At 41.8% G+C, this 23,818-nt stretch overlaps 1 protein-coding gene across 3 annotated transcripts in view; it reads right to left on the bottom strand.

Annotated features, from left to right (window-relative positions):
- The window catches only part of SLC26A7 (solute carrier family 26 member 7), a 105,615-nt gene that overhangs the window by 52,330 nt on the left and 29,467 nt on the right, over nt 1-23,818 (bottom strand). For all 3 annotated transcript variants that reach the window (XM_073631940.1, XM_073631938.1, XM_073631939.1), the window contains exons 4-8: nt 18,804-18,968; nt 3,649-3,801; nt 2,026-2,108; nt 761-908; nt 246-359 (exon numbers count right to left, since the gene is read on the bottom strand). In XM_073631940.1, coding sequence (XP_073488041.1) covers nt 246-359; nt 761-908; nt 2,026-2,108; nt 3,649-3,801; nt 18,804-18,968 — 663 coding nt within the window. The remainder of the gene's footprint in view (nt 1-245; nt 360-760; nt 909-2,025; nt 2,109-3,648; nt 3,802-18,803; nt 18,969-23,818) is intronic.

Raw genomic sequence — 23,818 nt, 5'->3', positions numbered from 1 at the left:
TGTTGAGTTATTTTGAGGGGACAGCAAATTTACACTGTTATACAAGCTGTACACTCACTACTTTACATTGTAGTAAAGTGTAATTTCTTCAGTGTTGTCACATGAAAAGATATAATAAAATATTTACAAAAATGTGAGGGGTGTACTCACATTTGTGAGATACTGTGTATATATATATATATATATATATATATATATATATACAGTAGTAGTATATGTTAAATGAAAATCCTATGAGTGCTGACCTGTGTCTGTGACCCACGGCTATATAGGATAAAAGTCCGGGCTGGAGCTCCTGCATTTGGTATACAGAAGACAAAGGATGGAATGATATTGCTGAGTCCATGGGCAAAAAGCTCCTGTAACATACAGAAATAATACTTCACTGCAGGAAATCATCAAATAATTAACAATATACATAAAGGTATCAGTATAACAAATATTCCAGATAATCCAAATGCTTCTTTAAACTGGCAAACATATTGTACATAATGTATATAATAGGCCATCTTTTGTGCTATGTTTACAGTATATTTGACATATTTTTTAATATATGAATAACAGTATCCTTTTGAAAGGTATTTAATACATATATGTGGGCCTTATGAACCATATTGTAGAAAGATTGAGCCATATTGGAAATGGTTGAGCTGTAGAGATTCTAAAAATCAGATTACAGGTTATTGGCATTTGTGAGATGAAAATTCATGAATGAAAGCAATTTCCAAGACACAGATGAACTAGATTACTTTGACTTTACCTGATTTTCAGAAACAGAGTATTTGAACCTTCTGGCTGAATTGTAAGCAAGATATATGGAAACTGTGTATCCAACCAATGCAACACTGAAGGCTTCTACCACAACCTGGTGCAGAACATCCATTGTTGGGGCCTGAGGAAGAGGAATTCTGAAACAACAGAACAAAAAGAAACCTGACAAATGGTGATTGAAACAATTTATGGCCTGGTAGATTATCCTTGCCATACCACACTTGACTGTGTGTACAGTATGTACAGTATGGGGGTGATTTACTAAAGACAAATAGGCTGCTCACTTTGCAAGGGAATGTTCCCTTGGCTTACCAAATGGGGCAAAGCTCTGCTGTCTTCCATCATCAAATCATGTGAAAGGAAAAATACCCTTTTGTTCTTTCTTTTTTTTTGCTGGTGATTGGGCATTCTTTGCAAAGTGAATTTGCCTTTGGGTAATCAATCCCTATATATTTGTTCATAATAAACTAAAAAAAATACATTTTTAAAAAATTGTAGTCATGTGCTAGGTCCAAAAAATGTGAAAAAAAATCTATAAATAATCACACAAGGATGCCGAACTCACAATTTCTGAATACAAATCATACATACAAATAGTGAAAATATTGTTGAATGGATATAATGATACTGTATGTGCTTGAGATCCTTCTTATAGAATTTTGAGTGCCCGATTTTTCTGGGAGGCAGTGGTAAGGCATGGTGGTACCTCCAGCAATTGGAAAGGGCCAGGGCCAGGTAAGGAATTTTTATTCATTTATATATATTTTTTAAAAAGTTTATTTTTGACAGTCGTTTGAAGCTTTTTTCATTTGGATGTTGTAGTAGAGGACCTTACATTTTCATGTAGGATCTGCTTTGTAAAGGTAGGTCAGTTGCTGATTCAGCTTCACTGATTTTATTTGATAACAGCCATGATCTGATTTTCAGACATTCAAAGTGAACTGCAGCAGCATAAAAAATATTTTTGCAATTATTTTGTGGGGTAATTAGGTGAAAATATTGGCTGTGTGCTGCATAATAATGGCATTTCTAGTCAATACCTTAATACAGTGTTTCTCAACTCCAGTCCTCAAGACACCCCAACAGGTCATGTTTTCAAGACTTCCCTCATGAAACGGCTGTGGTATTTACTAAGGCAGTGAAACTTATCAAATCACTTGTGCAAAATAATGGAGAGCCTGAAAACATGACCTGTTGGGGGGCCTTGAGGACTGGAGTTGAGAAACAATGCCTTAAAAGTTAAAAATGAATTACCCTTTTGGAATAAATCCAATGACTTCCATGCTGTAATCCTCTTCCATATTTGCAAAATAACAAGCAAGGGACGTTACAGACATCTGTGCAAAGAAAAGGAAAATGGTACTGTTAGCAAATTAGGATGAGTCACTGTATTAAAGTGCTACATGCAACTCAGTTTCATTATTCTAGTTTTAATATCATTTACTCTTTAAGGGTCACAGGATTGAGCTTTTAGTCTAGATGCTTAATTATTTATTGGACTGCTAAAATATTGGTTCATATACAATGGCCTGGGGTGCAATATCTGTGGTGTAAAAGAAAATAATAAGCCTACCAATTCATAAAGGAACATTGAATGTAAAATGATAAAAAAAAAAAATACTGCTCGTACATTTTGAAAAGGATGTTGCGTTAAGAAATGATGACCACAAAATATTTCTTGAGGGATAACTCAGCAGAGGTAAATCAGGCATTAGCTGATTGGAACTGATTTATGAAAACTGAAGCATGGATAAAAAGACAAAACTGAAAGTATGTCACACATGACTTGTCATGAGAACCTTGTTGTTGCCAATGTATTGTCATGATTATCCGTGTGTTGTCCATATATTGTTGTCATTAGCAATGTGTAGCCCATGCGTTCTTACGATTACTCATTGTTTCACATGGACTGCCACCCATGTATTCTAAGACTGCTTGTTGCTTGCCTGTGTATTGTCAATATTTACCAGTGGTTGTCAATATACTGTCTATATAACTATACATGATTGTGTATTTGTTGCCAATGCATCACCACCCTTATCCCTTAGTTGCCCATGTATTGTGAGAATTGCCCACTGTTCTCCAAGTACCTCCAGGACTGCCTCTTTTTTGCCCATGTACTGTCAAGAATGCCTATTTCCTGCCCCTGTATTGACACCACTGACCTTGGTTTCAAACATATTGTCAAGGAAGCCCATGATTGCCACTATTGCACATTTGTTGCCCTTAAATGATCAAAATTACCAGTTGGTTGCTAATATATTGGCATCAAAAATAATTATCTCCAGTTCATTGATAAACGAAAGTGGAGGTAAGTAAGACCAACTCTAACCTAGAGTACAGAGACAGGCGGAGTGCCTCTGTAGGCGGGTAGAAGAGAGTAATTTTTGCCGTCACTACCCCCGCCCCTCCCCACCTGTCACTGGTTATTATGGATGCTGTCAGCTTTACTCCAGTTTCTGGGTGTTTCCACATGCAGTGCTTGCCCCAAATTCATGGACCTGTTTCCAACAGGCAAATGACCATTACCCACACCGGCATTAGTCATGCGGAGGCACAATGGAATTCTCAAGAGTGCTGTAGACACTGCCTATGAATTCCCCTGAATGTCTTTTTTGATAGATTTTTATGGTTTCAGAAAGTATAGACAGTAGAGTGGAGTACAATGTAAAAAATAGTCTACCATCAAAATCGTGTAATTGGAAGATATCAGATGTGTGACATGTTTAATTTTTGTCTGACATCTTCAGCAACTATCTGGGAGAGAGAGATATTTTAATTATTTTGTTTCTATTGGCTGACCTCAGGTGTGACATAAGAAAGTGATCACTTGAAATGTTTTATGTTTAAGAGGGAAAAGTAAAACAAGACACTTACTAGTATCAGGTCGATAGGAATGACAAACTTGATCTGTTTTTTATACTTCTCATTCAGCTCTTTTGTTAGAATCAGCACTGCGAGGGACAGAAGAGACAACAACAACGCTGATACTTGGATCATGTTGATGTTTTTGAAAACATAGATATAAATCTGCAACAAGAAAAAAGGCAGTTTAAAAAAGCAAAAACTAGTATAAATGTAGAAATAAATGTAACCTGTCTCAACCTAGAGCAACAACATCAGCATGTCTCCATCCCTAAATGTTATGCAAGAACAAAAATAAGTAGGGTTGGGACTTTACATGAGGCATGTTGGTGTGTATAATGATATATAGAATAAACATGAATAAATTGAATGTCCCAATCCCCGAGGGGGTCATTCATAATAATAATAATAAGCATGATAAAGCCGATAGCGGTGAAACATTTATGATACAGAATGTAATCATAAAGAGTCAATATATATAATAATAATAAATTTAATAGCAAATGATTAATTGATGAATATAATATATATATATATATATATATATATATATATATATATATATATATATATATATATAAAAATAATATATAATAATAATGAATACATTTCTGTGCATTAGTGCGCGCTTAACACAGTATATTTCAGTGCATTAATAAAATTGTTTTTTATTGAATTTTCAAGACAAACAATACATATACAACCTAAAAAAAAAGAAAAAACTATGGTGCATATACAGTATGACACATACATCACATGGCATGGTACAATGTCGTTTAAGGTGTGCTATTAACAAGCTGACTCACAGTGTGCTGTTACCAGTAATCATTCAAATATTTCAAAGGAGAACTTCATTTCTACTCCTCTAAGTAAACCAAAGGGCTCATAATAATAAGCAATAGTCCCCCCATCACGGTAAGTGAGACCGGCTGTATCTGCTTCATCTAACCAAGCACGCTAGACTTTGTCGTACTTTGCCGGACATCCTCTATTTGAGTAGGTGTCCTTGTATAGGGGTAGATTGTTATTAACCAGGCTTTTCCACTGTTGCAACGAGGGGGGGGCGGGTTTCTTCCATTGCAGGGCAATGGATTTCCGGGCATAAAAGAGCAGTAGCCCGACCAGTGTGCATTTTGCTATTGTTGGTATATGTGTTTCTATCAAACCCAAAAGACAGATTTCCATTGCCAAGGGCAGTATAGTAGATGCGACCCTATTCACAATGTCAAGCACCTCGCTCCAGTATTGCTGGATTTGTGGGCAATGCCAAAAAATGTGAGAAAAATCCCCTGGGGAAATTCCACATCTCCAGCGAGAACGAGGGGTTCATTTTGGAAAGTCTATATGGGGTAAAGTAAGCTCTATGAACTATTTTAAATAGGATCAGCCTATCACGCATAGAAACTAAAGATCTGAAAGGAAAATCCCAGACATCGTCCCAATCATCATTATCTAACGCGGGGATGTCAGGCTGCCAGCTAGACCAAAGCTTATCAAGAGGTGGGAGAGACACATACACCAAATGGGCATATAGCTGTGAGGTAGGTTTTTCTGCACATTTAGTTCTTAGTGTCTTCTCTAACCCCGACTGGACCATGACACTGGAGGCGTGAGGAAATTGTGCAGCAAAAGCATGGGACAGTTGGTGGTAGCAAAATCGGTAATGATGTGGTATGTTATACATAGAAGAGAGATGCAAAAAGGAAAACAATGACATTTGTGACACTATATTAGAAAGGATTTTTATACCATATTTGGTCCATGCATGAGGGTCAGGAAGTTTGTATATGTGAGATAAGGTGGAGTTCAGCCATAACGGAGTGCTAGGAGAGATCTCATTTGATTTGTATTTCTCTATGGCCAGGCCTGCCAAGCCCGCAGGGTGGTACATATTGAGGGGGTCAGAGGATACGGGGCTCGAAGGCCTCTGAATAAAAGGAGTTGTAGAGCTTCTAATGAGCCCAATATTGTAGCTTTTAGTACTGTGGAAGAATTCGTTTTGTCAGGTTGCAACCACCAGGTCGCCATCACCAATTGAGTGGCTAGAAAATATTTATAGCAATCAGGAAATGCCATACCACCCTGCGTTGTCAGCCGCATCAAAGTAGCTAGTCGGTATCTAGATGCAGAGGGGCCCCATATAAAGGATGTGAATAATTAATTCAGTTTTTTAAAAAAGGATTTAGGTATCCACTGAGGGGAGTGGCGAAACAGATATGTGAATTTAGGGACTATTTTCATTTTAAGGAGATTTACTCGTCCCCATATTGATAGCTACTCCACGTTTTAAATTTCTTCTTCGTTTCTAAAAGTACTGGGGCTAAATTAAGTGAGATAAAGTCTGATGCTTGAGTGGAAATATGGACCCCTAAGTATTTAAACGTTTCCACCCATTGTAGGGAACAGTCTGGGAGGGATGTAGTTTTGGCAGCCTGGTCTATTGGAAAAAGTATGGACTTTGACCAGTTAACCCTCAACCCGGTAACACTTGCAAACGTGTCTAATACATCTAGAACACACTGCAAGGATGGACCTGCATCATTAAGAAACAGCAACATGTCATCCGCATACAGGCCCAGCCTCCCCTCCAGCAAGCCCACACGGAGACCTCTTATATGCGGGGATGAACGTAGTGCTTCCGCCACAGGCTCAATAGCTAAGGCAAATAACGCTGGAGAGAGAGGACAGCCCTGCCGTGTTCCTCTTGTAAGTCTAAAAGGGGCCGACAATCCACCCCCCAATCTCACCGATGAAGTGGGGCATTTATATAGTACCTGAAGCCATTGAATAAACACCAGAGGAAATCCCATTCTGCGCAATGTTTCCCAAAGAAAAGGCCACTCTACAGTATCAAAAGCCTTTTCTATGTCAAGTGAGGCTATAGTCCCGAAACCCGTATTATGATGTCGAGTATGTATATTGGTATATAGTCTTCTGAGATTAACATCAGTGGCTCTACGGGGCATAAAGACAGTTTGATCTGAATCGATCACTGACGGTAGTAGGGGATACAGACGTAGTGCTAGTAATTTGGTCAAAATTTTAAAGTCATTGCTTAATAATACAATTGGTCGGTACGAGGCGCAAGATGTTGGGTCCTTAGGGGGTTTGTATATTAAGGTTAGGTATGCATGATACATTGAATCAGGCAACTTCCCAGCCTTAAAACAAATATTGTAAAGCTGGGCCAATAAGGGTGCTAAAAGATCACCATGCGCTTTGTAAAAATCTCCTGGAAGGCCATCAGGTGCCTTTCCAGTGGGAAAAGATTGAATGGCATTCAGAACTTCTGATGTCATAAATGGCCAAACTAGTGTCTCACGCTCCTGGTCCGAGAGCCAACCCAGCACCAGGGGATCTAATAGGTCCCGCAATTGCTCAGGCCGGAAATCGGAAGCCAGAGTGGAGGTATATAACTTATCATAAAAGGTATTAAACGTTTGTAAAACCTCAGAGGGAGATGTTGTCATTCCCCCATCTGAGGTCTGCAGGGTGGAGACAAATGTAAGTGGTTGGTCGTGGTGTGCCAATAAGGCCAACAGGTGACCATTTTTGTCTCCTTGTTCAAAAGTTCTCTGTCTGCCTTTATGTATGTCAAGTCGTGTGATCTCTGACATGTGTAAATTCAGTTCTCTCTGAGCTGCCATAAGTAGATCAAAGTGAGCTGGTGTGGGATCTGAATTGTATGTAGAGGTATGATCTGTCACTGACTACTGTAGCAGTTGGGACTCTTTTATTTGTTTCTTTTTAATATGGGCTATAGATGAGATGTATTGTCCACTAGCATTAATGCAAGTTTAACCCAATTTATTTCAGTGTGTTACCTTCCGTTTAACACAGTATATTTCAGTGCGTTACTGCAAGTTTAACGCCATATATTTCTGTGCGTTACATGCCTTTTAACGCAGTACATTTCTGTGCGTTAGTGCACGCTTAATGCAATACATTTCAGTGCGTTAGTGCAAGTTTAACGCCATATATTTCAGTGCATTACCTTCTGTTTAACGCTGTATATTTCAGTGCGTTACTGCAAGGTTAACGCCGTATATTTCAGTGCATTACTGCAAGTTTATTGCCACATATTACAGTGCGTTACGTGCCGTTTAACACAGTACATTTCTGTGCGTTAGTGCGCGCTTAAAGCAATATATTTAAGTGCATTAATGCAAGTTTAACGCAGTATATTTCAGTGCGCTATCTTCCGTTTAACACAGTATATTTCAGTGCGTTACTGCACGTTTAACGCTGTATATTTCTGTGCGTTACGTGCCGTTTAATGCAGTACATTTCTGTGCGTTAGTGCACGCTTAACACAGTATATTTCAGTGTGTTAGTGCAAGATTAAGGCCGCATATTTCAGTGCGTTACTGCAAGTTTAACGCCGTATATCAGTGTGTTAGTGCACATTTAACACAGTATATTTCAGTGCATTACTGCAAGTTTAACACCGTATATTTCAGCGGGTTACCTTCTGTCTAACACCAGTATATTTCAGTGCGTTACTGCAAGTTTATTGCTGCATATTTCAGTGTGTTATGTGCCATTTAACGCAGTACATTTCTGTGCGTTAGTGCACGCTTAACGCAGTATATTTTAGTGCATTAATGCAAGTTTAATGCCATTTATTTCAGTGCGTTAACTCCCGTTTAACACAGTATATTTCAGTGCGTTACTGCAAGTTTAACGCCATACATTTCTTTGTGCGTTATGTGCCGTTTAACGCAGTACATTTCTGTGAGTTAGTGCACGCTTAACACAGTATATTTCAAAGAAAAAAGGGAATATTTTTGGGACTTTAAATGAGACGGGGAATATTGCGCCTCCATCCCTGGTTGCTTTTGCAAAAAAGAGGGGGGGAAGGTGGGACTTTAGATGAGGTGTGTGGGGTAGAGGCAGACAAAACCATATACATATGTACAAAATTGTATTCTTTATTAGACCAAAGATAGGGCATGGATCAACCCATATAAATGCATAATAGCACATTGGCATATAAAATACAAAGTATCAACATACATATTAAGGATAGTCACCAACATGACACAGAAAGTAAATATTATACATCACAGTCCCTCAAATAGAGTAGGCATAACATTATGTCAGGGTGGTAAAGCAATAAAAACCATCTGGAATCATAAATATGAGATGGATGCATCAAAATAAGCTCAATGACGTTTCGTGGACTTCTATCCACTCATCAGGAGCAAGTGCATCCATGTACTAAAAGGGGATAAAAAAAAGCACCATTATAGTTTAATATAACCACAGACTGGAGGGGTAGAGGGATTAAAGATGATGATGATCCTGATCCATGCTTGGGTTCTTTCCTCAGCTCCCGTGCTGGACATAATTATCTGGCTGACCTTCGGCAGGTGGTATCGCATGGCCTAGTATCAGCTCTTATGTGAGTACTTTCAGTTATGGCCGTTTTTTTGTTCATCGTCATCTTTAATCCCTCTACCCCTCCAGTCTGTGGTTTTCATCCCCTTTTAGTACATGGATGCACTTGCTCCTGATGAGTGGATAGAAGTCCACGAAACGTCGTTGAGCTTATTTTGATGCATCCATCTCATATTTATGATCCCAGATGGTTTTTATTGCTCTACCACCCTGACATAATGTTATGCCTACTCTATTTGAGGGACTGTGATGTATAATATTTACTTTCTGTGTCATGTTGGTGACAATCCTTAATATGTATGTTGATACTTTGTATTTTATATGCCAATGTGCTATTATGCGTTTATATGGGTTGATCCATGCCTTATCTTTGGTCTAATAAAGAATACAATTTTTTACATAAGTATATGGTTTTGTCTGGCTCTACCCCACGCACCTCAATATCATGTTTAACGCCGAATATTTCAGTGCGTTACCTTCCATTTAACGCAGTGTAGTTCAGTGCGTTACTGCAAATTTACCACCGTATACTTCAGTTCATTAGTGCACATCTAACGCCGTATATTTCAGTACATTACTGCAAATTTAACCGCTTGCCAACTGCCTCATGCAGATATACTGCGGCAGAAGGGCTCGTACAGGCAAAACCACGTACCTTGCCCGCGGCAAGCTCCGTGAGTCGGGTCGCGGGTCCCACGGACTTGATCGCTGCAGGGATACCCGCGATCGCCTCATGGGGGGAAAGAATGGGGAGATGCTAATGTAAACAGCATCTCCCCGTTCTGCCTAGTGACAGTGTCACTGGATCTCTGCTCCCTGTCATCGGAGCAGAGATCAGTCACATGTCACACACAGTCATGCCCCTCACAGTTAGAAACACGCCCCTAGGACACACTTAACCCCTACACTGCCACCTAGTGGTTAACTCCTTCACTGCCAGTGTCATTTACACAGAAATCAGTGCATTTGTATAGCACTGATTGCTGTATAAATGACAATGGTCCCAAAAATGTGTCAAAAATGTCCGATGTGTCCACCATAATGTCGCAGTCACAATAAAAATCGCTGATCGCCGCCATTTAAAAAAAAAATAATAAAAATGCCATAAAACTATCCCCTATTTTGTAAACGCTATAACTTTTGCGCAAACCGATCAATAATCGCTTATTGCGATTTTTTTTACCAAAAATATGTAGAAGAATACCTATCGGCCTAAATTGAGGAAAAAATTGTTTTTTATATATTTTTGGGGGATATTTATTAGAGCAAAAAGTAAAAAAAATGTGTTTTTTTCAAAATTGTCTCTCTTTTTTTGTTTAGAGCGCAAAAAATAAAAAGCGCAGGGGTGATCAAATACCACCAAAAGTATAGTTAACCACGCAGTATAGTTCAGTGCGTTACTGGATGTTTAACGCAGTATATTTCTGTGCGTTACTGCAAGTTTGATGCAGTGTAATGTAGTGCATCAGTGCAGTTTTACTGAAGTATATTATAGTGTATCAGTGGAGTGTGTCTGTGTAGTGAGTATTCAAGTGCACCAAACACAACTTTCCATTGATTAAAGTGCATCCACGTACACATTTCCACATCTTTATTACATTTTGTTAATAAGCACCCCCCCATCATGTCTGGGAAGACAACAAGAAGAGGCAGACATTCCCATGGCACTGTGAGGGGGCCAGCAGCATATGTGTCCACAGGCAAAGGTGGACGTGGTCAGTCCTCAGGCAGAACATCATTTCCTCTGTTTATTGATGTTGCCTGTGCTATCCAGCCACAGCATGCAGAGGAGGTGGTGGTCTGGCTTACTAAACTGTCCTCATCTTTCTCATCTTCCGTCACCCAAGCAGAGACTAGTGCGCAGACCCCTGCAGCTTCCAGAGTGGCTAAACCTGCCTCCTTGTCCTCAGCTATTCCTGCCATAGCCCCAGCATTAGGCATGGAGGAGTCAGAGTTAATTGAACACACGCAGCATCAGCCACTTGCTCCTTGACGATGCACAGCCATTACTTGATTCAGAGTTTGGTTCTGAGGACGAGGAACATAAGGAACATAAGCCTACGGAGAGGGGAAAACACTGGTACACAAATTGGCAGTCATGTTCCCCCATATTTCTGTGTGTACTGCAAGTTTAATGCCGTATATTTCAGTGTGTTACCTTCCGTTTAACGCAGTATAGTTCAGTGCGTTACTGCAAGTTTAAAGCCGTATATTTCAGTGTGTTACCTTCTGTTTAACATCAGTATAGTTCAGTGCGTTACTGCATGTTTAATGCTGTAAATTTCAGTGCAGTCCATTCCGTTTAACGCAGTGTAGTTCAGTGTGTTACTGCAAATTTACCGCCGTATACTTCAGTGCGTTAGTGCACACTTAACGTAGTATATTTCAGTACGTTACTGCAAGTTTAACGCCGTATATTTCAGTGTGCATTACTGCAAGTTTAAAGCCATATATTTCAGTGCGTTACCTTCCGTTTAACGCCATATATTTCTGTGCGTTACGTACCATTTAACACAGTACATTTCTGTGCATTAGTACATGCCTAACGCAGTATATTTCAGTGTCTTACTGCAAGTTTACCGCCGTCTTACTGCAAGTTTACCGCCGTATATTTCAGTCCGTTAGTGCACGTTTAATGCAGTATATTTCTCTGTGTTACTGCAACTTTAATGCCGTATATTTCAGTGCGTTAGTGCACGTTTACCGCAGGTATATTTCAGTGCGTTACTGCAAGTTTAATGCCGTATATATTTCAGTGCGTTATTGCAAGTTTAACGTAGTATATTTCAGTGTGTTACTGCAAGTTTAACGCTGTATATTTCAGAGCGTTAATGCACGTTTACCGCAGGTAACTTTCAGTGCGTTACTGCAAGTTTAACGCCGTATATTTCAGTGCGTTAGTGAAAGTTTAACGCTGTACATTTTAGTGCGTTAGTGCACGTTTAACACAGTAAATTTCTGTGTGTTACTGCAAGTTTAACGCCATATATATTTCAGTGCGTTACCTTTTGTTTTACACAGTATAGTTCCGTGCGTTACTGCAAGTTTAACACAGTATATTTCAGTGTGTTAGTGCACGTTTAACGCAGTATATTTCAGTGCATTACTGCAAGTTTAACGCAGTATATTTCAGAACGTTACTGTGCATTTAATGCAGTATCTTTCTGCGCGTTACTGCAAGTTTAACTTCACATATTTCAATGCATTATATGCCGTTTAACACAGTATATTTCTGTGCGTTAGTGCACATTTAACACAGTATATATCAGTGCATTACCATACATTTAATGCAGCATATTTCTGTGCGTTACTGCACGTTTGATGCAGTGTAATGTGCTGCATCAGTGCAGTTTTACTGCAGTATATTATAGTGTATCAGTGGAGTATGTCTGTGTAGTGAGTACTCAAATGCACCAAACACCACTTTCCATTGATTAAAGTGCATCCACGTACACATTTCCACATATTGATTATATTTAGTTAATAAGCACCCCCCCCCATCATGTCTGGGAGGACAACAAAAAGAGGCAGACGTTCCCATGGCACTGTGAGGGGGCCAGCAGCATATGTGTCCACAGGCAAAGGTGGATGTGGTCAGTCCTCAGGCAGGACATCATTTCCTCCATTTAGTGATGTTGCCCGTGCTATCCAGCGCAGCATGCAAAGGAAGTGGTGGACTGGCTTACTAAACTGTCCTCATCCTCCTCATCTTCTGTCACCCAAGCAGAGACTAGTGCACAGGCCCCTGCAGCTTCCAGAGTGGCTAAACCTGTCTCTTTGTCCACAGCTATTCCTGCCATAGCTCCAACATCAGGCATGGAGGAGTCAGCTGAGTTATTTGAACACAGTATCAGCCACTAGCTCCTCGACAATGCACAGCCATTACTTGATTCAGATTTTAGTTCTGAGGATGAGGAAGGCAGGAACATGAGCCTACAGAGAGGGGAAAACACTGGTACACAAATTGGCAGCCACAGCGTATTGTCAAGTTGTCTCCAGTGGTAATGAGGATGGAGGAGATGATGATGATGATGAGGTCACTGACGCAACTTGGGTGCCAGATAGAGCAGAGGAGGAAAGTGAGGGTGAGGCACAACCCCAACGAGGCAGCCATCATGGAAGAAAAAAGTTTAACCCTGTGCTTACCCAACAAGTCAGCAGCTCACACAACAAATAAGGATTTTGTCTAAAAATTACAAGTGCACAAACAAGTATAGCGCTAAAAGTTTTGCAAGCTTATGATGTTACGTATACATAACGAGAATATGAAAAGGAAAAGAATAAGTCTCTATCAATTCATAGTGTGCAAAAATACAGTCTCTGGTAATCTTCAGATGTCACTTTAAATGCGGAAAATTATTCATAAATTATTCATAATCCAATGGTTACAAGTCTACTGACGCGTTTCGTCTTACAAGACTTCATCCAGATGAAGTCTTGTAAGACGAAACGCGTCAGCGACTCCACTGCCTGCCATAATTTTACTTGAAGCACTTTTTTACTACAGAAATGTAAGTTGTTTACTTGTTTTAAATAAATTCGTTTTACAAACGGTATTATGCTATGTGGCCCCTTTTTATTTCATATGGGCTATTCCCCTGAGACGGTCCATTGGACGGGTTGCCATCCATTATAAAGAGGGTTCCCTCACGGTTCTGCACAAGTTTGGAGTTCTGGTGCCATCCAGTTGAGAGGTCCTTTACTTTTTATTACCTGTTGGTGATACAAGCTTGGTTGACTCATCGAACATATGTTCCTATGAGTCCAACCCCTCTGGTAAGCCTTCATTTCTTCCGTGTGGAGGGTCCATCACACTCAATTCTCTGCATGAGTTATCCACGTGGTGATTAGGAAGTTGCATGTAACCATTGGATTATGAATAATTTTCCACATTTAAAGTGACATCTGAAGATTACTAGAGACTGTATTTTTGCACACTATGAATTGATAGAGACTTATTCTTTTCCTTTTCATATTCTCGTTATGTATACGTAACATCATAAGCTTGCAAAACTTTTAGCGCTACACTTGTTTGTGCACTAGCCATCATGGAAGAGTAGAGAGCAGCCACCCTATTCCATCACATTGTGGAGCTGTTATCTCCCAGCCCACTTCCCACAGCTCAGCTGTCTGGGCCTTTTTTAGCACATGTGCATCTGATTGCACTGTTGCAATTTGCAAACTTTGTCTCAAGCACATCAAGCGTGGCAAAAACACTAGACATTTGGGTACCACATGCTTGACAAGGCATTTAACCTCCCACTGCTCAGCCCGTTGGCAAGAGCACCGGAAAGCCACACAAAAGGGGCGCAAATTTGTTCCTCCTCCTTACTCACCTCAGTCTGCCCCTGCTATACTTCATGACCTCTCAGCAGCCTCCATTGACAGGGATGATGGTATAGCGCAGGGTGTCCCAGGTCCTTGCAGCACATTTGCTAGCAGCACACCACCAGCTGTAGACTATAGCCAGCAAATTTCTCTGCTCCATCTGCTGCAGTGACAACAAAAAAATACAGTCACTGCCACCCACATGCCCAATGTCTAAATGCAAGCTTGCTAAAGCTGCTAGATCTACAACTTCTGCCTTTCCAACTGGTGGATTCTGCCCCCTTCTGTGAATTTGCAGAATGTGCTGTACCACAATGGCAGGTTCATGTAAGGCCATTCGAGCTCTGTACCATCACGTGGAAGGCAATGTTGTGGCATCGTCGGGCAAGGTAGTCAGTCGCAAAGTCTATGTTACTGCTGACACGTGGTCCAGCAAGCATGGCCAGGGACGATATATTTTGTTCACATCACACTGGGTAACTCTGCTTACAACTCGGAAGGATGCAGGACAGAGCTCAGTTCTGCAGCTTGTTGTGTCCCCACGTCTTTATACAGCAAGTGGTGATGATGCGAGATTTGTCAGCTCTACCCCCTCCTCCTCCATGCCCTCCTCTGCTGAATTGTCCTATGAACCACAGGCTAAAAGGTGCTATGTAGTGCTTCAGCTGGTGTGTCTAGGGGACAGGAACCACACCGGAGCAGAGATTCTAGCAGCTCTTCAGGGGCAGGCCCAAAGGTGGTTCACGCCACACCAGCTGGAGCCAGGAATGGTGGCACAAACCTCATGTCCGCCCTTAGACAGGGAAAGTTGACACATGTGCATGCCTGGCACATGTCCTCAATTTGGTGGTGCAGCATTTCCTAAATAGGTACCCAGGGTTGGAAGTTCTACTAAAGCAAGCCAGAAGAGTCTGTAGCCATTTCAGTCATACACAGCCAGTGCTCGGTTGGCTGAAATTCAGTGGGAATTCCACCTGGCTTTAAACCGCCTGATTTGTGACATGCCCACCAGGTGGAACTCGACTTTGGCAATGCTGCAGCGGCTGCACATGCAGAAGAGGGCCATCAACGAGTACCTGTGTGAGTATGGCACAACGACAGGCTCAGGCCAGCTCGGCTTTTTTTCCCCATGCCAATGGCTGGTCATAAAGGATGCATGCACTGTACTGTCACTATTTGAGGAGGCCACAAGGATGGTGAGCCATGACAATGTATGCATCAGTGACACAATCCCTGTTGTGTTCCTGCTGGAGCAGACTCTGCGTGGCATTATGGACAGGGCACTCAAGGCAGAGCAGAGGGAGGAAGAGGAGGGCTTCCTTTCCTCTCAAGACCCACTTTATGCAGACACCATTGTTCCTACACCACAGAACACACAAGTGGAGAAGGAGGAGGAGGAGGATTCTGCCAGGTTTGGAGGCATTGATGCAGAGGAAGACAAACGTCAAACAGTAAGAGATGGTTTTCCATCCCCAGAACCCTTGGGAGTAGTACGTGGCTGGGAGGAGGCAGATCCAGATACTATAATCCTCAGTGACGCCGAGGAGTCTGCTTCTCATGGCTTCGCAAATTTGTGGTGCATGGGCTCCTTCATGCTTCAAAGCCTGCGAAAGGACCCAAGAATACATGACGTAAAGGAAAAGGATCACTATTGGTTGGCAACCCTCCTTGACCACCGTTACAAGGGGAAAGTCTCAGAACTCATTCTGTCCCCACAGAGAGTGCAGAAGATTAAATCTCTTAAGGACACCTTAAAGAGGAATTTATCTAATGATTTTCCCAATTATGGTAGGTTACAGTGTCCTGGAAAACATAGTCTTGAGGCTTCTGTTGGTCAAGAGAGGAGCGGTGAAGAAAGTGATGCATTTCACAATTTCTTTAGTCTTTAGTCCTCAGCTTCCACATCCCATCGGCAGCGTCTGCATCACATGGTGGATGATTATCCAGGGGCAAAAACAGAGATGGAGAGCTTTCCAGTCAACGATCCACTGGATTACCGGGTCATGAGAATAGACCACTGGCCAGAACTCGCCCAGGATGCAATTGAGCTGCTGGGCTGCCCTGCATCCAGCGTGCATTCTGAATGGTAATTCAGTGCTGCTGGAAGTTTTGTTAATGATAATAGAATGCGTCTGTCCACAGACTCCGTGGTCCGACTGACATTTATCAAAATTATCAGTCATGGATTACCAGCGGCTATGAAGCCCCTGATGCCTATGTCACTGATTAAGTGTTTTTGGGATGTGGAATCTCTGCAGGACTTCTAGGCTGCCTAGCGTTGTGGGTGTTGATTTCATCTGGAAGAATATTTTTGATGTAGGTTTTATGGGCACAATTAACACCCAAAGACCAATTTTTCCACACCTGTTTGGCAGGTACATATCATTGCAATTTTTGACAGCAAGGCCAATTCTTGCTTTCACCAAGAGTACCTCTTATTTATCCAAAAAATCTCTAATCTTGTTCCCAGTGCACTACATTGTGGGGGCTCATCATACAGACTGGCTCCCCAAGCCAGTAATTTGTTTGGCTTTATAAATGCAATTATTGCTACAGCAGCTTCTATACACAGTACAGATGTGCCACTTTACAGGTAGAATAAGGGGACCCCCCAGGCACTATATTGAAAGGAATTTTTCATTTTCCTGCTTTCACTTTAAGCATCAATAAATCACTGCTCATTTAAAAATTACATTTTTTACAAACCTTTTTTCATTGATACATGTCCTCCAGGGCAGTACCCAGACCCCCATAACCATTGTATGCCCAATTACTTGCAAATAAGCCTTAAAAATTTACAGTTCGGGTCCCATAGACTTAAATAGGGTTCATTATTCAGTTTCAAATTTTTGCAATGTTCCAAAGTCCTGGTGCGAACCGAACATGGGGTCAGTTGGCCCATCCCTACTAGCTATGTTGCCTTACAGGTGTTAGCATCTTTGGTCTAATTTCCGCCAAAAAACACTGGGAATGAGTGCAAAATCTGGTGCAGCTGTGCATAGAAATCAGCTTCCACTACTTAGTTTTTTTTTTTGTCAAAGCTTAATTGAACAAGATAAAGTTAGAAGCTGATTGGCTACTATCCACAGCTGCACCAGATTTAGCATTTTCCAGTTTTAGTAACTGGGTCCCACTGTCTACATGTTGTTTATATTGGTCTGACAAACCCAAAACATCCTGAGAGGCTCAAAAGCCTGCACTTTATAACTGTCATAAGGGCTCATTCACCAAATGGCACACATTAAGGTGCTCATGACACAAGCATGCTAGTGTGTGCTGTGCATGCATGCTGTGATGCATTATTAAAGTGCAATCCAGTGTCTGTAGCTTTTTTTTCTTTTTAAACTAAACATTATTTAACTATACACTGTATTTAAGCACTTTAGGCATTATAGCACATTGAAATGTGGTGCATGAAAATGCAACATGTCCTTTTTCTTACCATGTACACTATTGCAGCACGTTGGTATGAGCTGAAGCAATAGGACATAAGGCAAAGTGCCTTGTCTATACATTGGGACTGCATTGGTGTGAATGGGCCCTTCATACTTTCGCATAGTGGGAACAAGTGTTCCCAATTGCGATTTTGTTTGAGCGATTTGTGTGCAATTTTGCATGTAGCATAGGGCCAGCCCATTCACTTGATCTGCGGATCTCTCCCACAGTGACTTCAAGCTCCCATAGAATCACCCAAACTCCCATAGTGGTCCACTATGCCCCTAACCCTCCCACAATGCCCCCAAATCTGTGGGGCCTCCTCAAACGGAAAGTGGAGGAGCACAAGGTCTCTAACATTCACCAGCTCCATGATGTTGTCATGGAGGAGTGGAAGAGGACTCCAGTGGCAACCTGTGAAGCTCTGGTGAAATCCATGCCCAAGAGGGTTAAGGCAGTGCTGGAAAATAATGGTGGCCACACAAAATATTGATACTTTGAGCCCAATTTGGACATTTTCCCTTAGGGGTGGATTCACTTTTGTTGCCAGCAGTTTAGACATTAATTGCTGTGTGTTGAGTTATTTTGAGAGGACAGCAAACTTATACTGCTATACAAGCTGTACACTCACTACTTTACAATGTAGTAAAGTGTAATTTCTTCAGTGTTGTCACATGAAAAGATATAATAAAATATTTATAAAAATGGGAGGCGTGTACTCACTTTTGTGAGATACTATATATATATATATATATATATATATATATATATGTTTTTGTTTTTTTACTGTTGGGCATTGAAGAATTTACTGTTCTCTGGTCTCAATAAGATTGATCTAGAGGATGTGCAGTTCATAGCAGAAAAAATACGTTTCTAATGCTTTTTACAACTTCCCATTTATAATAAAAGGGGTGAATCTGAGTTGATTACAAAGAATTTCCTTCATTTAAACAACCACAATCAAATGTAGTTTATATCACACAGACATAAGTTTACAAACCTACATAAAACATCCCCAATGGTCCAGATATATAAGGCATCTTCATTCCTAGCAGGAACTTGACTTGTGACGTCACTACGTGAGTCGCTGCTCCTGTTGTCATTGCACTGACTACAGGCTCTGAGAGGAGAAAAGTGGCACACCCCAACTGCAGCAAAGACATTGACATCTGTTGAAAAATGGAAAGCACAATTAGTAGTGTATACCCTCTTATCAATTACATACATTACAAGGATTTAAGCAAACATCTTTGCACAGTCCTACCTACTGCCTACACTGATTCCACACACTTCCTGACTACCGCAGTCACTTCTTACTTTAGTGCTCAGTGGGAGGTTTGTCCCATTGCAGTCACATGATCAATCCCAGAATTGTAATAAGAGAAAAAGCAGTGAGCCAATCACATGAACAGGAAATACCACTTCCAGGGAAGTTCTGTACATCAACTTTGTACAAAACACATTTATACAAGGTAGTCAAATGCTTCCAGTTTTATAAAACCAAACCTGACTAGCAGTGTAATTAAAAAAGTAAATTTTATTAACACTAGATTAGGAAAAAGCTTGTGTAGTAATTATTTATATAAACTAGTCATTGAAATTATAATTTACATATTAGTATGCTGAAGTACAGCAGGAAAAGTAATGCCGTGTACACACGAGCGTAATGTCCGACAGAAAAAGTCCATCATACTTTTTACGTCGAAAATTCTGACGGACTTAGAAAGAGAACATATTCTCAATTTATCCGACGGAACCAATTCCTATCAGGAAAACCGCTCGTCTGTATGCTGTTCCGACGTACCAAAAACGACGCATGCTCTGAAGCAAGTATGAGACGGAAGCTATTGGCTACTGGCTATTGAACTTCCGTTTTCTAGCCCCATCGTACGTGTTGTACGTCACCACGTTCTGGACGGTTGGAATTTGGTGTGACCGTGTGTATGCAAGACAGCTTGAGCGGAATTCCGTTGGAACTCTGTCGGAAAAACCTTCAGAGTTTATTCCGACGGGAAAAACGGTTGTGTGTACAGGGCATAAGACTCTTACTTTGAGGGAGACTCTAAAATTGCAAAGGCAGGCTGTTAGCTTGAGTTAGAAAGTCTCAACATTTGGGTCCATGAGAGAAGATATTCTTTAGCACATCAGAGTCCACCCATAACTGAAATATGGTCTCTAGATTAGCTTTCTCAAATTTTTACCCCAGAGGAAATCATTGTAAGTCTCACGGAACTGCTGTTAAAATCCATGCAGTAGGGCAGTGGAATGAATGCCCCTTACTAGGGATGCACCAATACCATTTTTTTAACAGAGTACGAGTACTGATACCTTTTTTTAAGTACTCGCAAAATACCAATTACCGCTACCTATCGCCTAGGAAGAAGGGTGGTTTGGGGGGGTAGGGAGTTGGGTGAGGGCAGGTTGGGGGGATAGGTGAGGGCAGGATGGGGGGGAGTAGGGGGGATAGGTGAAGGTAGGATGGGGGAAGTAGGGGATAAGTGAGGGCGGGGTGTGGGGAGTAAGGGGATGAGTGAGGACAGGATGGGGGAGAGTAGGGGGATAAGTGAGGGTAGGGTGGGGGGAATAACTGCACAGCGGGGGGTTAGATCGTTGGTACACAAAATTTTGAACAATTTTCTTAGAGAGAGCAGCACACTTTTCATGGTGTGCTCTGAACTAAGTTATGAGTGCATACCCTGCTTTGATTAGAGCAATCGGCAAGAGATCACAATGATGTGTATACACAACAAACTCCAAAGAGCATAAACCCTTATTCTTCTATAGATGGCATTTATAATGCAGACATTGACACTGATTCTTCTCTGAACAATAGTGGTGTTATGATTTCACTGGAACTTTTAGCTGGAGTGCAAGTACTCTGTGTTCCTGGAATTCATTCCTGAATGCATTCGGCTCTAAACGCGAATATCATTCAGCACAGTGTTTAGTCCTGTCCAGCTGCAGTGGGTCTCAGCCTGTCATAACCTTTGACAGGCAGAAGGCAGCAGGGCTGAACACTGCAGCTTTGCATCTCGGGTGCCAGGATCAGACACACAGAGTCTAAGGCCCTAGTGTGTATGAGGCCTTCAGAAGCAGAAACAGTTTAGCACAGGTTGTCCACAAATGGGACCCATTGCAGTTTTATATCTAATAGATAGATATAATAAAATAGATAGGCAAGTCAGCAAATCCTACAAGCTTTTAACCTAACCTTCTATTCACACGCATTATTAAGAAGGTGACAATCTCAATTTCTTTCCTAAATCTAATTCCTATCAAATCCAGCATTATGCCCCGTACACACGGCCGGACTTTGTTCGGACATTCCGACAACAAAATCCTAGGATTTTTTCCGAGGGATGTTGGCTCAAACTTATCTTGCATACACACGGTCACACAAAGTTGTCGGAAAATCCGATCGTTCTGAACGCGGTGACGTAAAACACGTACGTCGGGACTATAAACGGGGCAGTGGCCAATAGCTTTCATCTCTTTATTTATTCTGAGCATGCGTGGCACTTTGTCCATTGGATTTGTGTACACACGATCGGAATTTCCGACAACGGATTTTGTTGTCGGAAAATTTTATATCCTGCTCTCAATCTTTGTGTGTCGGAAAATCTGATGGAAAATGTGTGATGGAGCCCACACACGGTCGGAATTTCCGACAACAAGGTCCTATCACACATTTTCCATCGGAAAATCCGACCGTGTGTACGGGGCATTAGTCTAGCTCACCCACCTCCTTCTACCTGCACAGACTTTTTGTCCTTTCAGAGCACCAACTGAACCCTAAAATTCCAGTATTCTGTTACAGAGAACATATTATGAGTTAGTATATATTAGTCCTGATTTGCTAAAGAAGTAGAACATGTCCACATTTAAAGTGCATTTTCTCTTATCATAGCAAATGAGGTGACACAAATAAAGATTAAAAAACAGAGTTTTTTGCTCACACATGATTGGAGTGAAGACAGCACTGGGTGTAGAGCTCAGTCTGAGCGTGCTCAGTCTTTGGCTGTGGAACTTTGTGTAAGTGGGAGTTAAAAAACTAGAGTTTAAAACAGGAGGTTATAACAGGGGTCATAGTACCTGTGTAGTGTGAGTATCTGAGTGTTGTCTGAGTAGTGTGTGTGGATCGTTAGTACTTGTGTATTGTGCACTGTATACTTGAGTATTGCGAGTGCACGTAGGTCTGCGACTGTTCTGCAATTGCACGTAGGTCTGTGAGTACCTGTGTATTGTCTTGTTGTGTACCTGTGTATTGTCTTGAGTATTAGTGCCAGGAAGCTAGCTGTTAGGTAATTTGGACAGGGTAAAATCCCCAAATCCTCACTAAATTCAATTTGTACGATGCCCGGCGGGTGTGGAGAGGCAACTCTTTGTACATCTTGCCGCATGTATGCGTTCCTTGATCATCCGATCGAGGGTGAATACTGCTGTGCAAAATGTAAGCACATTGTTTCCCTGGAAGCCCAGGTTCTGAATCTGGGGAAGCAACTGTCAGCACTGAGAAGTCCCTCCATACTAAAGGTGAGCCAGGAATGTACACGGCAGGTGCCGGCAGGGGCCAGCACAGAGGCGGGTGGAGACAAAGAGGCGCTGGCACTAGCAAAGAGTAGATGGGTGACAGTCAGGAGGGGTAGAGGGGGAAGTGCCAGAGAGGCCGATCCAGGACTGGAGCATCCCAATAAGTACGCTCCATTGAGTGTCATTGGTGAAACCAGTCAGGGACCAGCACTGCTGGAGATGAGGGACTCTCCTAGCTGCCAGGGGAAGAACTCCTCCAGTGAGAGTGGGGGGGCAGCAAAGGGAAAGGAAAGACAGATTCTGGTGGTAGGGGACTCAATTCTTAGAAGGACAGAGAGGGCAATCTGTAACCAAGACCTGAAGCGCCGAACAGTATGTTGTCTACCGGGCGCTCGGGTTCGGCACATCACGGATCTTGTGGACAGATTACTGGGAGGGGCTGGGGAAGACCCGGCTGTCATGGTGCACGTTGGCACCAATGACAAAGTCAGAGGCAGATGGAGTGTCCTAAAGAACGATTTTAGGGACTTAGGTGCTAAATTGAGGAAAAGGACCTCCAAGGTAGTATTCTCAGGAATACTACCGGTACATCGAGCCACACCAGAAAGGCAGAGGGAGATTAGGGAAGTAAACAAGTGGCTGAAGAGCTGGTTTAGTAAGGAGGGGTTTGGGTTCCTGGAGGACTGGGCCGACTTCTCAGTCGGTAACCGGTACTATAGAAGGGACGGACTGCACCTAAATGAGGAGGGTGCAGATCTGCTGGGAATGAAGATGGCCAAAAAGTTAGAGGGGTTTTTAAACTAGGCGATGGGGGGGAGGGTCCAGAGACAGTGATAGCCAGCGCGGATGATATTCCAGGGGGTAGTGTTGGGGGCATTAGTGGTAGGTTAACCAAAGCACAAAAACACAAGGTGAGTATAGTAGCAAGTCCTAGTTGCAATTTTGAAACACCCAATACAAGGACAATATGCGACCGGTCTAAACTATGTGGCATGTTCACCAATGCCAGGAGCATGGTAGACAAGATGGGTGAACAAGAGATACTGTTGTACAAGGAGGATTTGGATTTTGTGGGAATTTCAGAGACTTGGTTCAACAGCTCTCATGATTGGCTGGCAAACATTCAAGGGTATACCCTATACCGCAAGGATAGAGAGGGTAAAAAAGGGGGAGGGGTATGCCTATATATCAAGAATAATGTACAAGCGAATGTGAGAGATGACATCACTGAGGGAGCTAGAGAGGAGGTGGAATCCTTATGGGTAGAGCTCCAAAGGGATGAAGCTAAGGGGAAAATAATACTGGGAGTATGCTATAGGCCCCCTAACCTGAAGGAGGAAGTGGAGACGGATCTCCTATCACAAATTGGATTAGCAGCAAGGATGGGAAGTGTTATCATAATGGGGGATTTTAATTATCCAGACATAGACTGGGCGGAGGGAACCGCGCATTCATTTAAGGCTCGCCAGTTCCTTAATATCTTGCAGGA

The sequence above is a fragment of the Aquarana catesbeiana genome, linkage group LG05, assembly GCF_042186555.1.
Source record: "Aquarana catesbeiana isolate 2022-GZ linkage group LG05, ASM4218655v1, whole genome shotgun sequence".
Lineage (NCBI taxonomy): Eukaryota > Metazoa > Chordata > Amphibia > Anura > Ranidae > Aquarana > Aquarana catesbeiana.
The sequence above is the reverse complement of the archived record's forward strand: the minus strand, read 5'-3'. Positions and strand labels throughout refer to the sequence as shown.